Raw genomic sequence first — 16,088 nt, 5'->3', positions numbered from 1 at the left:
GCATCCTCTCCTCACAGCCTGTTGAAATTTTCTAGCCAGTGGGTAGAACCTCTAAGGGCTGTGTCTTACTAGGTAAAATGAGCGTTACAACAGGAATAGGCACACATATCTTGATCTTCCTTTCCTGAGTTGATGACTCAGTAGTGAGCAGTCCTTTGTAAACAGCCAAATTTTCAGCGAGTGACAGTCTGTCACTCCCTATATTCTTTCCATAATGAGCCCATCACCCCTGTGCATCTTCTCAAAGTCTTCTTCCTGTATAGGGGTTTGTTGATTGAAGGCACAGCTGCAGCAATATCATGGAAAGTTCTGAGTTTCCAGTACCAATTAAAAAGCACGTGTGTAGCTTTAATGCTTCATTTTGTCCTTCATTTGCCCTATATAGATTAGACAAAAGAAAATTAACTGGCTTGATATAAAACATGTATTTTATGTAAAGATACAAACTCCCTTTAAAAATGTTTGGCCGAATTCTTATTAATTAAAAAGCATGTACCTAAAGATTAAGTCATGCAATTATTAAAAGAATTTTGATATATTATCCTCAAGTTGCTGACGTAGCTACCGAACTCACTGAAAAAACTGAGTTCAGTGAGCAAGTATTAATGAGGGGGAAGTGAAATAAATCTTTTCTCTCCTGGTAATTTTGTTAACTGTGCCACCAAGGTTTAGTACATTTCTCTCTGCCCATAATAATAGCCTGTAAGAATAAATAAAGAGCTCTTCTTTTTCTTATTGGTGTTTAGGATCATTAGGTAAATAAGCAAAGCTTGCAATATAATGGAATATGGTTTAGACCTATATTCCTTGTAGTGTTTGCCAAATGTCTGCAACTTCTTTTTTCTTTGAGAGCCACTAGATCTCCTTCTATCTTTCTCTCATATTCTCCCCACACCACTCACATAACAGAATGAATGTTGCTTCCTATATTTTGTGCATACTTATTTTGGATTATTCATTGAAGAAAAACTGCTCTAAAAGGGATTCTGTATTACTGTATTGTTTCTCAGTTGTTAAGAGTGAAACTATCAGAAGGGTTCATCAGACAGAAAATCCTCGCTTTCATCTGCTTCCCTAACTTTATTTTATCTTCCATCCAATCACCTTTTATTAAGTAATAACCATCACTGAACTTCATCTGCTATGCTAGCTAGTCTGCTGCTGGAAACTCAAGCTAGCAACTTTAAAACTAGCTGCAGGCAGGTTGGTTTTTTTTACCTTGATTTTCAGACTTGTGAAATTTTTGAAGTTTAGAGGTCTGTACCTGTAACAATATTAACACATAGCTTTCTTGTCTTGGTTATTGTTAACATGAAACTTAGAAAATGTTCTGGTTCCCCTCTTGAACAGACTGGCAATATACAGATAGATGAGAGTTTTCAAAGTTCAATGTAAATATGTGATGTTTTACTTTACTATGAGGTGGTCATACACCAGATAATTTATTTTTAAAGTATCTCTGTAACTACAGGGATGATTAAAGTTTCAGTAAAAACCGATTCAGTATTACGATAGTTTTCAGTTAAACGTGTTGTTATTTCATCAGTGCAGTATTTTTGAGAACATGAAAGATCAGACTGAAGTTGGAAAAAGAAAAAAAAGCCTATATTAATAATCCCTCTGGAACTGTGAGATTCTGACCATTTCAGGCACTTTTATATTAATCAACACTTTTTTTTTTTTTTTAAATATTTGCTTCCTTTCAAGGATTTTTATTTATTTATTTTTAAAATAGAAATAAGCACAACTCTTATTCATTCACAGCTGAAATAGAATTCCTATCACCATTTTTATCAGAGTTGCTCTACAACTCTGTAGCAACAGAGCTGCTGTATTCAGGTATGGATGTTAAACTAGATGCATAAGAATATTCATCCTTGATGCTATTATCGATATGCTTTAACACTCACAAGAATTTATTAGATTTCTGATCAAATGAAAATGTGAAAAAAATCTGCAGAAAATTTAAACACTACATTAAAAGTTCCAATTCTAGGTGTTCTAGGAGAAAGAAAGAAAGAAAGAAAGAAAGGAAGGAAGGAAGGAAGGAAGGGAAGGAAGGGAAGGGAAGGAAAGGAAGGAAAGGAGGGAAGGAAGGGAAGGAAGGGAAGGAAGGGAAGGAAGGGAAGGAAAAGAAGGAAGAAAGGAAGGAAAGGAAGGAAAGGAAGGAAGGAAGGAAGGAAGGAAAGGAAGGAAAGGAAGGAAAGGAAGGAAAGGAAGGAAGGAAGGAAAGGAAGGAAGGAAGGAAGGAAGGAAGGAAGGAAGGAAGGAAGGAAGGAAGGGAGAGAGAGAGAAAGACAGAAAGAGAGAAAGAGAGAAAGAGAAAGAGAGAAAGAGAGAAAGAGAGAAAGAGAGAAATATCTCACAACAAATTGTGGCAGTTTAAAGGGGTAGTTCATTTGCTTTCATCATGTGTGGTCATAGAGGTTGATTAACCTGACAGGTAGGTTAATCATAATGGGTCAGCACGATACATTGTAGTTTTTGGCCAGGAAAGGAGGATTATAAGCAAAACCTCACTTTAGACAAAAAGAGGTTCCTGCCCAAGCCTTTCTTGCAGAGGAGCGCAAATTTTCTCTAGTCGTCAATTAAATACATAGTTCTCTTTCAGTTTCATATAATGAAGTCAAATACAGTGTTTTAAGTATAATCTTGCATGCAATATATAAATTGTTTTACTTTGTTCATAAATGCTTGGCTGTTGCTCTCTGGATATTACTTAGGTAATTCTACTAGTTATATAAATTAAATACCATCTCTAGTGAAGCTAAAACAGTACTAGCTGTGAATGTTACATCTGTTTGATCTGATTATTTAACTGCTTTTACTAAGAGGAAATCTACCTAGTTAAGAACATGTTGATGCATGTGTGAAAAAGGAGGGGCTGTCTTCTCAGCAGCAGTGCAGTACAGCACTTCTGCAAAGCAGAAAATCCTGCTTTCATTAATGTCAATGGGAAAACATCTTTTTACTTCAGTTAAACCAGGGCTGTATGCAGAAGACCTGTGGATGTTTCACTCTAAAATGGAATGGAAATTCAACAAAGTTAGAACAGTAGTGTGTTTAGGTTTTTTTTCTTGAGGTTATTATCAAATTAATAAAATCAGAATAAGTAATGAATCATGCTTCCCATATTACATATATACTCATGTTCTCTCTGGTCCTAAAAGTAATGTTAAATTACAAGGCGTTTCTTAAATTATGAGGCCACCACTGTACCTTGCTGACTAATCAAAAAAAAAATCTAAAAGACTTCAAAGAAACATTGCACTTTTGTACACCTCTGTTTTTAGTAAATGATCAAACTTCTAACATGAACTGCAGAGAAAAAGTCCCATGGGTGAAACAGAGATGTTAAAAGCCTTCAGTGAATCATGGGGTCCAGTTATGTTTCATTCTTTTGTTTTTGAGAATTTGGCTTCATCACTACCTCTGTACAATATTTGATTGTTTATATTGTGTGCAAAGGAGACAGAATGAGACATTCTGTCTGCAAACAATGAAAGCTACTAATAATTTGTACATATATCAGGGTGAAGACAGACTACCTGACCAAAGAAAGTTTGCATGTGTTTCTACACAGTGAAATATCGAGATACTTCAAAGCTGTATTTCCAGTACAACAATTATGGATTCAGGTGTAGGCCCCTCAGTACTGTCTTTCTATTTGAAAATAAAAAAAAAAAAAAACAAACCAAAGAAAAAAGAAAAAATGAAAGCACACTTAGCGAAAACAGTGCCTCATTTTTTGGACAGTGCTTTTTCAATAATTGTTTCAAACTGTACATTATCCTTGTTTTACAAATAGGGAAATTTAAGCATGTATTGATTTGCTATTTGACTTCTGTCAAAGAGTACAACACAGGCAAGGTCTATTGTTATAGTCATTAACCTACTGTATCTACTTCATCGATGTTTAATGTTATTTATGGTCAGTTATGAGTTAAATGACATTTTTTACCAATATAAATACAATGTGCCTTCATAGGTGTCAGTTTTTCTTGAGTAAGTTACCCTTACTGCTAAACAAAAGAATTGGTGGAGTTCTGATTTGGTTGGGTTTTGGATTTGTTTTTTTTTCTTCCTAGGACTTTGTCCTACAAACTTACAAGAATGCATTTTTTTATCTCAAGAATTTCTGGAAGTGGGTCGGGCAATAAGAAAAAGACTGGGCCTTGATCAAGCTTTGGCAATGGCTGTTCCACATCTGTGTAGTGCTGTTGTGGGGGTTGGCCATGCTATACCAGACAGTGATTATGAAGGGAGTTAGAGTTATTTACTGTCCTTTTTCCTTCTCTCACATCCATACTTGACTACAACTGTTCTCCAGAAGCTTCTAACAAATGGTAAATAAATGTCCTAGAAAGCACTGAAAAGTTGGAAACAGCTGAGAAACGGGAACCAAAACCTTCAGCTGAAATGAAACAGGACTGAATCACAATGCCAAGACTATCTGCTCTTCAGTATTTTGTTTACTGCATTCTACATTTCAACTACAGGTGTTAACACTAGTTGCTCTAACATAAACATGATATTTTACAGATGGACATTGGAATATAGAAGCTATTTTTTTTTATTTAAACTATTTAGTCTTCTACTGGAGTAGCATAATTTTTAGGAGTTTGTTTCATTTTGGTTTTTTCCTTGTTAGCAATTCCTAGTCAAGTAATAGTTGTGTCTGTTCATGGTGTACTCAAAAAGTAATGCATAAAATATATTTTGATAGCTATTTCTTCTGGATGGAGAAAATTTCTAAAACATTAACAGTATTATTATGTTTATGTCATTAGATGTAAAATAAACTACTGTTTCAGCTTATTCATATAATTTGATGGAAGATAAGTTAATGTTTTTCTTTGTCTTTTGTTTTAGGAGTGAAGTTAGTTTGTGAATCAAAACCCAAATTTAAACTCTGTTCAGAAACTAATGGAAGAGATGCAGGTTTTGGGGACCCAAACAAGACAACCTAATAAATTAGCTGGGGATCGCTTACCAGTTGTCCATCTGTGTAATTCAAATCTGCCATCTCAAAGTTTCTACCCATGTTCATCTCATTACCCATATATGTATAAAAATTACAGCAGTGACTGGGAAATTTTTGAAGCAGTAAGAATTCAGGAGCTGGAAGAAGTCAAAGCCAGAGCTGCCCAAATGGAGAAGACCATGCGTTGGTGGTCAGATTGTACCGCCAACTGGAGGGAAAAATGGAGCAAAGTTAGAGCAGAAAGAAATAAAGCCCGAGAGGAAGCACAACAACTGAGAATCAAATTAGACAGTGTTGCAAAAGAACTGAGTATGCTTAAAAAAATAAATCAAGATTTAGTAAGTGAGAAGGAAAATGTAGAAAAGGTATCTACTTGGAAAACAGAATTCAGTTGCCCAGAATTATCTCATATTAAAAAAGACCTAAACCAGTTAACATTTCTGGAACAAGAACCTCTGGAAGTACTGAGCAAAACCAACAGGATTCCTGGAGCAGAATACACAAAGAAGGTAAAGAATGGGGATTTTTTTTTAGTTCGTGAAGAAGTGCGAAATTATAGATGTGTATCTGCAAATGGGATGTTTCAAAGATTTAGACTAAAATTCTACCTGATCCCCTCAATAGTAAAATCACTTTTTTTATTCACCTGTATTCCTAATATAGAGAAATCTGGAAAAAAATACCTTTCAAGTATGGCTAAATGTTGAAGTAACACTCACATCCAATAACTTAAGAGTATTGTTCTGACTCTAATGTTTTAAGATAACAGATTAGCTCTGTTGTCTGAATTCACCATGTTTTGTGTACCTTTATTTTTCTTTTATTTTTTTTTTTTGCCTTGAATAAAAGAAATGTAGGTTCCCAGCTTCTAAAAACAGTGTAAATCTCCCTTTGCAAAGCCTCTGAAATGAGGAAAGAGGTGAGGCAAATTCTTCTGCAAAGTGGCAAGATTTTTATTTGGTGAGGAGTGCAATTAAGTTGTTAAGCAGAATTAACAATCAAGTTTGGGCATGGCTAAATATGGCTGGCTCCTACTTCTGTACGAAAAAACTAATTCATCAAAATGAAACTATTTGCTCATGTTTTGCCAGTTTTAAGTCTGTGCCTTGTCCTGCTTTATATAGTCATCATAGACAGCACCATATAAAAACTATACTTGTTATTTGTCTGACAGATAGCAGTCACTGTAGAGGTAGGAATTACTTTTCCTACATTGTAGGATTTTTTTTTTTTTCTGCATTATAGGTTGTAGGATATTTTTTACTTCAGTTCAATGAAAATTATCATGATTTTACGCCTGAATGTATACTGTCCAGAATATTCACTCACTCAGTAATGCACATAAATTATATTATATTCCTGTGAATTCTGAAAAGAAAACCACCATAGTGTTAGCAGTGAGAATAAACTTGGAAAAAAAAAAACAAACATGCCTTTCATATTTTTGGGCAGACAAATGGGCCATAGGAAGGCAAATCTATTTTAACTGTTTATCTTTCTCCTTAGTATAAAATAATTTAATGAAAACTGAAACTTTAAATATGAATGGAAAAGTCTTATTTTTTCAGGACGTTCTGAGGTTTTCTGATGTAGATTTCAAGTATTCTTTTAAAAACATGAAAGAACAGAGTGACATGAAATAAAACTGTTGGTAATCTGCTAAAATGAGATTAGCTTTTAAACACAATTCATCAGAGATTATAAAATTTAAATACATTTCTAAAGAAAATTAGTGTTTATAAGAGATTATAAGAGTTCTTAATGTATAGTTTCTTGTATGCATAAATTGTATTCCTGCTTTTGTTAGGTCTAGATTCTGTCTTCTCTGTAGCTATAGACAACTAATGATAATTGAAATCTATTTCTTTAATAAAGATCCATTAGAAATATTTTGGATGTGAAGGTTGTCGTAACAGTTGTGAGACATCACAAAATGACAGTGATCCAACTACAATGACTTTTGCACATTCTGTCCATACACAATGTAACTGTACAAGATGTTACTTATACCTTTTTTTCTCCTTCGTGGCTTAAATGTCTAGAAGAGCCTTGGTAGGCCCTGCGGAAGTTATGTTAGACTTTTCCCTTCATTTATGTTTTTCTTGCATGTCATATTTTCTGTTTTCTCAGGATGTAGAGTTAATCAAAGATGAAGGCAATCACAGTAAAAAAATCACTCCAAAGCCTCCTGATTCCTTTTTCAATGGAATTCCCAGCATCTCTTTGGAGGAACCTGAAAAAAGTTTGGATAATTCAGCTAAGACAATAGAGAATGATTTAATATATGTCTTGCGCTTGCATTTGGCAAAGATGCAGAAAATCTTACAGAAGGAAAGAGAGTAAGTGCAACCAACCCAGTTGATTCTGTGATTCTGTGATTCTGTGTGAAAAAAACATATTACCTGGGGAAATCTCTATTAAAAACATAAGTTTTTAAGACACTTTCTAAACCAGATATGGTGATGTTTGCATTCATAATTCATATGTTCTCATTTCCGAGCTTTATTAATTGCTATTTACAAGGCTTTGATAAGAATTTAGAGAGAAATTTCAGTATAAAGATTTTTTTTTTCTTGCTTAAAAGTATTGAAAATCAATGTTTCCATATTTCGTAAACAGTTAAAAACAGTATGTGGCTTTTCTGTCATTTAAATAAGAAATGTTCCACACAGAACTGTTAAAAATGTACAACAAATTTTAAAAAAATATACTTACTAGTGATTTTTTATCAATCCAGTGATCTCTAATGTGTGTTATACTCAGTTACTGGCATGCATTGTACATTTTAATAAATTTTCATATACTCTAGCAGCAGACTTTGAAAGAGTCTAAGTGCAGAATGACTAAGGGCATTTTTTAATTAAAAGCACATGAATGCAGCTGCAAAATGCTGTTTATCTTAACCTCTTCACCTGTAGTAAGGCCTATGTCAAAAGCAGGTAACAGAGGAGAATAACGCACATATTGTACACTTGTTGTATCATATCAAATTTACCTCACATAAAGAGTAAATGTGCGTTTTGGTGGCCTAAAAATATTCATATGTTGATTATACACTATATTCCAGCACGTGATCTATGTGTTGGTAGGAATTCCTTGATGTTTCATATAGATGATCGGTATTTAGCAAGACTGAATGACACCAAAAAGGCTTTCCAAGGGAACACATAGTTTGTGACGTATGATGGATGTAGCAGGAGAATTCAAGCACTATGTGACTGTAACTTCAAAACCATCTGAAGTTAATTAGAAAATGAAAAGGAAGAAAATGCCCCATCTGTTGCAAATACATCCAACAGTTTCAGTTTAGAATTTATTTTCAGTCACTTTTTTTTCAACAATTGTCCTGTAGATGCCACAAGTCCAAGGTAAAAAAAAAAAAAGAAAGCCAAAACACACAAAACCCTTTAAATTCTTAACTAGTATCTACTGTGTTCTGTTATATGAATTAGATAGCTGTAGAAAACATACAATAATCCAAATAATCCTTTATTTGAATTATATTGCAGCAGATAACCAGAAGAATGTTTTATCTCATTAAAAAGAATTTAGATGCAAAAATCCCCAAAAGCCTAAATTTTCCAGCTTGTAATGGTATTTCTTGCAAGTTAAAAACCTCATGCCTCACATATCCATTCTCCTCTGGCTGAAATATTTAGAGTCCTAGGTACTTCATTTTTCAACAGTGATCACAGTATAGATACATGCATATATAAAACTTTACTTTTAGAAAGAGGATAATTTTTCAACTCTTATTTTTTAATCACTTCTTAGACAAAATAAATGTTGGTTATACCTCCTGCTTTTGGTTTGTCTATCCATGTGCTTCTGTAGCCAATTTGTGACTGTACTTCAGAGAGACAGAATCGGCCATTTATTCCTAGATATATACTGACTATGGTATACGGTAATAAATTTACTGGCACATGGTAAGAACTGGGGCATGTCTACCCAGTGCAACACATGGCAGTACCACCCTTGGGCAGCAAACGCTCACAGAGTAGTCATTTCCATCTAATAGTGGGTACTGGTGTAACAACCCCCTCTCTAGATCACTTTGGGCAACACTTCCCAAGTTCAAAGATGTTCTGTAAGCAGAAAGTGTGCAACTTAAAAGTACGAAGCAATTATTTTTGGCAGTGCACACAATAAATAGTTAGAAATAATGTTACTAGGATAAGCATTAATGTAAGCACCAGTTTGTTGAGACAGCCTATGTTGGGCAGGCTGTCACTTGCCAGCTCAGAAAGAGTTGATCCACACTGCTTGATGGAATGGGGCTTCTTCTGCTGAGTCTCCATCTTCATATTCCCAGTTTTTCCTCTTAGGGTTTTATACATGTTCATTCTTACCCCTGGATCCGATGGCTGCTAATAAAGACTATCTCAAGAATCTCACCCGTTTGCATTTTTCCTTTTCTTATCTTGCATGGCTCTTGCTTAAGTACTTTCTCACAGCTTCTTCCTCACAACTTAGCAATTTTCCCAGTAAACTTGAGCCAAGGACACACAGCTGTTCTGCATCAAAAGCAAGCTTGGATCACAGACAGCTTGAACCCCAAGGCCAAAGGTTACCTTGGCAGTCAGTATAATCTTACTCATGCAGCACAGGATTTCTCAGCAGTTTTTTGGTTAACATTCAGTTCTCCAGAACTGTGGCCACATCCCCTCCAGAGTCAAGTTAGCTCATGCAGAGCCAGTGTTTGGGCTTACTCCTGGTTACCTGACAAGTCTCCTTATAACACGTTTTGTTTCTTCACCTTGAGAGGACCTATGCTTTTTACATTCTGTTTAAAGCTGTCTTCAGTAAACTCAACCTGAAGCCAGGGATCAGGCTTTGAAAAATATATAAAGAAAGGAGCTCTTATAAAAAAATAAATAAAAAGACCTTAAAGTTTATGTTTTGACTTTCAGAGAACTTCAGGGTGGGATCCACAATGTGAAATCAGACACCAAAATCCTCTATTATACACCATGGTTTATATCAAATGCACTTTTGAGGTCCCATGACATAAAGGGGAATTAAAGACCTTATGACTTGTTCAACACTTTGAAGAATCATTTGCCTAAAATAGCTATCCTTACTCATCTTTTGGATCAATGGTCTCATCTAAATGTCTTCTAGTTTCAAGATCTTAATTTGTTCCCTTTTGAAAAAGTCTGTCTTTGGTCTAGAACCAAACATCCACAAACTACACTGGTAATTGAAAATATCACGGAGGAATTGCTTAGGAATGGATGGCTAGACTTAAGCAAGGGAAACAGGAGGCTCTATCTGAGCATCAAAAATGACCTTTTTACTGTGAGAATGAACAAACACTAGCATAGGTTGCCCAGACAAGTTGCCAAGTCTGCATCCTTGAAGACATTCAAAAGCCTTCTGGACATGGACCTGAACAACCAGCTCTAGATGACCCTGCTTTAATCAGAGGAAGAGGAGTGGGCCAGATGACCTCCAGAGGTTCCTTTCAACCTCAACCATTCTGTGTAATTCTGTGATTTAATTAGACAATGAGTTAAAATAGATTACTACAAGATCCATTAAAAATGCTCTGATCTTGATCTTTTATTTAAGTAGTAGTAAGCTGCTTCACCAATCTCTGCTATGTTCTTTATTCCACTCTTTGTTTTATTTATTTAAATAGCAAACTTTATGTAGTCAGGATGATCTGTTTCGTTTAGTAGCATCAGAGGTATCTGAGCTGTAACATAAAATAAAAGCAGTATCTTCTAAGTAAGCACTACATACTGGACATTCCTCTTTTCCTTTTCAAATTAGACCATTTCTAAGGACTTCAATGTATTCAGTAAAGTCAAGAGACTATTATTCGAAGTATTAAAATGTCATTTTTCATGCTTTCACTTTCTACTGTATTAAACATCCCTTTTAATTCTTCTTTTAGTTCCCTGATGAAGTCATAACACCGTTCCACTGAGATATCCCATTATCTTATAAGAAAAACTACACAGTTGATATGCCTGTCTTAGATTCTTTACATATATCAGAAGTCATCTTGCTCCACTTTGCTTTGTGATTGATGATGTTTATTTTATTACCATAATGTTATGGGAGCCATAGGTGTTAAAGTAATCTCTGCTGTGTGCTGTATCTATGCAGAAAAAAAGAGATCCCTGGTTCAAGAGCATTAGGTTTAGTTGTAAAAGAAGAGAGAACAAGATGATACTTCACTCAAGTGAATCGTTTCATTAATGTAGCTGACATTGCTTCCAGGACCTGAGCCAGGCCAGTCAGTGGTAACTGTTGGTATCTCTGTGCAGGCCTGCCGTATGCTGCATAGACATGCCCCAGACACACCTCACCACTTTGCTTTAATTCATTAAAGTTAACAAAGTTGTTGTGGAAGGTTAATTTTAAACAAAATATTCTCAGAATGCAGCTATAGTCAGCCTGGCAATAATACCTTTAGTAAAGAGATTAAGAAATTCTGTTAGCCTCAGAATAGAAAATAACTACGGTGGCATATAACAGTTTCTTTCATTACCAGTATTACAAATTTCTTTTCTGCTATTTCAATATTTTTGTCTTTTCTGGTATAGTAGCCCTTAATACTCCCATTATCACAAGACCTACAAAATGTAAAATTTTCATCTCCCAACATAATAGTATTTATGTGGTTTTACTGTTTTGCAAATGTAACGTTTTTTTCAGCATCCTCACTTTATGGGCTGTATACCTATGTTTAAGTTTATAGCTAATGGAATATTCCAGAATTTTAAACTGTGATTTAATTTCATAGAAATGTTAGAAATATAATTTGAAAGCTTTTCTCTATAATTAAGAATTTTTTCATTCACTTTTAATTATGTTCCAAATTCTATTTTGTTGCATAATTGCAAAATGAGATGTGTGTTGCACAAATTTCAAATGAAATTATGGAGGAATTTCATAAAGAGAAATTATGAGAAATGCATTCTTGTCTTTGGAACTTGGCTAATACTGTTTCCTGTGAAGAAATAAATGAGTTTTTAATTTGTCTCAAAGACAAGAACATCTGTAGTGCCTCTCCTGCTTCATATTTCTTTCAATATTTTCTGAATGGTTGAAAACATTTTAATTGGCTAGAAGAGGAGTAAAAGTAAATATAAAAATTCATTGTTTCATAATAGAATACCTTTGTCTAAGGAATCATTTTTTGCTCTTACTGGATTGTGTATCTTAAATATTTTTCCTAAATGTAGTAATGGACTTTATGCTCAAATAGCATTCCAGAGGCAAATGCTTAATGAGGGTGTAATACCTCTGAGCTAAATAGTAAATTTTCCTAAATTTATTCTAGCATTTCCTTTCATGAACAATTATTTTTGGAAACATGAAATATCTATAGCATCTTTGGTTTCCGTACTGTCGACATACTGTATCCATTCCTTCTGCGTGTTTAAAATAATCTTCCATCTGTATCCAAATAAAAGTGATACAGTACCTTTTCTCTGAGGATCTTCATTAACTCACCATGTGTTAGCCAACTTGAATCCTTAACTGAAGTCCATTTTCAAATTTTCTTCAGTTTATCCCCAAATTTTATTTCACGTAAAATTTAAATTCTGTACTACTGGATTTCTTTCATCTCTTTTGCTATTATTTTTGGTAAATCTCTTGGAATAGTTATATAATGACACTATAGGTTTTCAATAAAAAACAGATATATGATTGATAAAGGCAGCAAAATATAGCAAGCTATGAAAAGGAAATTCAAAGTAATTTGTCTGTTGTCACCTTCAAAAATACATAATGCTGACTTTTAAAATACTTTTTCAGAATGAATGTTTTTCTGGAAAGAGAAATGGAAAAGACAGAAAATGAATTATTTCTTTGGAAATGGAAATATGAAGAACTGAGACAAACCAAGCTGGAAAGCCTGAAACAGGTATGTTAGCATGGAGTAAGAAACAAAATTCAGACTTCTGGTTTCTTGGGTTGTAACTAAGAGTAAAATCATACCTAGGGTTTATCAAAGTGATAAATCAACCATTTTTCAACTATTTTTCCCCATAGGCTGCTGCAGAGGGTCCTGTCAAGGGTGGGTGGAGAAGCCCAGCCCTGGTGCAGGGGTCACGTGCTGCCATGGTGGCACTGGTGCTGGAGAGCTGCAAGGGTGGCACTAGGGTGATGCCATTGTCTCACAGGAAGGGACTGGCTGGAGGAGGCAGGTGCTGGTGCTCCATCCCTGTGTGTGATGAGGGTGGTGGCCCCAATGTAGATGTTGCATAGATGAGGTTCTTAGGCACATGGTTTAGAGGTGGACTTGGCACCACTAGTTTAATGGCTGGACTCAATGATCTTAAAGGTCTTTTCCAACCAAAATGGTTCTATGATTCTATATACAGTGAACCATGGTTACGGTCCAGCTGGGCTTGTTTTCAGGCAGAAGGGACCCATGTGGGGCAAGCAGGTGTATGGAAAAGGCCTGTCACTGTGAGAATGTTGTCCCTGGGCTACCAAGTGGGCATGGTGGAGGTGACAGTTTGGCAAAGAGGGGGGCAGCACCCTTAGAGGTGGTGGGGGCATCCTGAGATCTAGGCTGTGTCCAAGAGAGGTGAGTTCTGTTTAGAGAGAGCCAAGTGTCCATTCAGGTGATGCTGAGGGAGAGCTGCCAGGTCTCATGCACAGGTCCTGCACTGCATCTATAGGGAGTGGCGGCTTGTCCAGTGGTTTGCATGTGGGAGGGGGCTGGAAATGTGCTGATGGCAGTATGAGACACATCAGCAATAGTAGTGGGTGTCCATGCCTACAGGATATGCATGCTGGTTGAGGATATATGTTTCCCCGTTTCAGCTGCAGGAAGAAGCGAACAGGCTGGGCAGGCCCAGGGAAGACAAAGGGGAGACTGAGAGGACCTTCCCAGGGTCTCCAGAGGTAAGAGGGTCTGAACCACATAGGAGGGGCAACCAGAGACTGAGATTACTTGCGAGGTAAATAGAACCCTGTAGTAGAAAGACTGGAAACCTATGATCTCCAGCAACTGGAGCATAGCTCTTTTTCCACATACAGATCCCCAGTTGCAGAATAGGTTCAACAATAGCACAAGAGAATAAATCTATGATTGAGGAGTCATCAGAGCCAGCTTTAACCTGAACCGTGCACTCAGGAGGAAACAGTGAGAGAGAGACCCCGTCCTATGGGGACAGAAACTCCTGTGTTCCCCACTTACCTTTTTGAGAGTTACATTACTTGCTGTGGGCTTGGATCCGGAATGTTTCAGAGAGATTGCTAAAGTCTGCCCAGTCCTTTGACTACTGTTCCCTGCTGCTCATGCACATAGGCACCAGCAATACTCCTGGGGGCATATTGGGAATGAACACACAGCTCTGGGCTTGAGGTCACAGGGGTCCAGGTGTTGCCTCCTTGATCCAACAAACTGGCCAACCTAGTGAGGAAAGCTTTGAAAGAAGAATGATGGGAGTGGAGGATTACAGCCCACAGTAAGGTGATGAGTGATGTTCAGAGGTAGAAAGCTCTGATAGGAACTACAGAGCTGATAGGAACAAGACTTCATGAATGACAAAACAAGGTGAAGGGACTTGTACCTCAAGTGTTGGTACAGAAATACACACATCCTGGGAAAGAAGTAGGAAGAATTAGAGCCATGTGTGGCTACAGAGCTACAGTATTGTTGGAGCAATTAAGATATTGTGCAAAGTTCCCACAACTGGAGTCCTATGAAGGACTTCAGGAAAGACTAGGAAGGAGGGGCTAAAAGGATGGAAGTTACCCTCAACTCTATAAGCAGTCAGACCTTCTGAGCTCTCCTGAGGGATGGGAACTTGTGGCTTAGCATCAGAGGAGAGGCCAGTAAGTGTGACATTGATGTGCGAGTTTGTTAGAGACCATCTGATGAGGAAGCAAATAAAGTCTTTAAAGAACTCAAGTTTCTAAGTTGCAGATCCTGGTTCTAATGTGGGACTGACTGCACATTTGCTAGAAAAACAATTTGGCTGCTGCAATCAAAGAGATTTCCGAAGGGCTTCAGCAATAATTTCTTGTAGATATTAAATGAACCAATCAGTGGTGATGCATAGCTGCGTCTGCTCTTGACTAGTATCAAAAAAACTAGTTGGGGATGTGATAATGAATAACATCCTTGTCCATACTAACTTTGAAATAGTGGTGTTTGTCATCCTGAGGGAAGTGAGAAAGGCAAGCAGCACTGTACAGACACAGAATCTAAGGAAAACAGGATGTTGGCTTAGTCAGGGAACTGTTGGATAGGATCCCATGAGAGACAGCTCTGACTGGTAAAGGAGTTCACCAAAGCTAGTAAGTCTTGAAGTGCAGCATCTTCCAAGTGTAACAAAGGTCTGTCCTAATACTCAGGGTAGCAGGTAAATGTGTCAGGAGACAGATTTAGCTTAGCAGGGAACTTCTGGTGGAGTTCTTGATGCAAGAAAGCAATATACTTCTATACAGGAGATAAGCAAAGAAAGGAGTAATTTAAGAACATGATCTGGTTATGTAGGAACAGTGTTAGAAAATAAATGTTCATTTCAATTCAGGTTCATGAGTAGAATACTAAGAAATATTTGCATTGCAGCTTTCAGGATTTAGCTTTCAGAACGATGGGTTGAGGACCTCTTAGATAAAAAAAAAAAAAAAAAAACTCAAAGTATGTATCTGTACAACTAAATATAGATATAGAATTTAAAATTTCCTATAAATGTCACATCTCAGATTTGGAAATAATCCAGGAAAATTAATTAGCTTTCTTTTCACATTTTGGAAGACTTTACAAGTAGTCTATTAAATTCCAAGTTCTAGTTATAAGATGGTGCATACAGAAATGGAATTTCCTTTATAGATTAATATCCACAGCAACAAATCAACATTTTCCTGTCATATTTGAGTTGCTTCAGTTTTTAGTTCTTTATTTTCTGCTTGGTCATTAAGTAGGATTTTAGTTTGTCATGCTTCTGCACAACAGAGGAAGTCTAGATTTAGTTAATTGTGTTGGTTAAGAAATGTAGTCTTTATGTTTTATGGCACTGTCAGCAGGAATAGAACACTAAGAAGTAAAAATCTGCTGAGAAGAGCTTGTAGATGGATAGATTCCAATTTTTATATATATGCATGTATATACACATATATATGT

At 36.2% G+C, this 16,088-nt stretch overlaps 1 protein-coding gene across 7 annotated transcripts in view; it reads left to right on the top strand.

Annotated features, from left to right (window-relative positions):
• CCDC102B (coiled-coil domain containing 102B) overlaps positions 1-16,088 on the top strand; it is a 185,027-nt gene that overhangs the window by 35,026 nt on the left and 133,913 nt on the right. For all 7 annotated transcript variants that reach the window (XM_065053051.1, XM_065053047.1, XM_065053048.1 and 4 more), the window contains exons 2-5: positions 4,873-5,493; positions 7,115-7,323; positions 12,761-12,869; positions 13,778-13,858. In XM_065053051.1, coding sequence (XP_064909123.1) covers positions 4,927-5,493; positions 7,115-7,323; positions 12,761-12,869; positions 13,778-13,858 — 966 coding nt within the window. In that variant the 5' untranslated portion in view covers positions 4,873-4,926. The remainder of the gene's footprint in view (positions 1-4,872; positions 5,494-7,114; positions 7,324-12,760; positions 12,870-13,777; positions 13,859-16,088) is intronic.

Source organism: Columba livia, chromosome 2 (assembly GCF_036013475.1).
Source record: "Columba livia isolate bColLiv1 breed racing homer chromosome 2, bColLiv1.pat.W.v2, whole genome shotgun sequence".
Taxonomy (NCBI): Eukaryota; Metazoa; Chordata; class Aves; order Columbiformes; family Columbidae; genus Columba; species Columba livia.
This window is presented reverse-complemented; position numbering and strand designations above follow the sequence as displayed.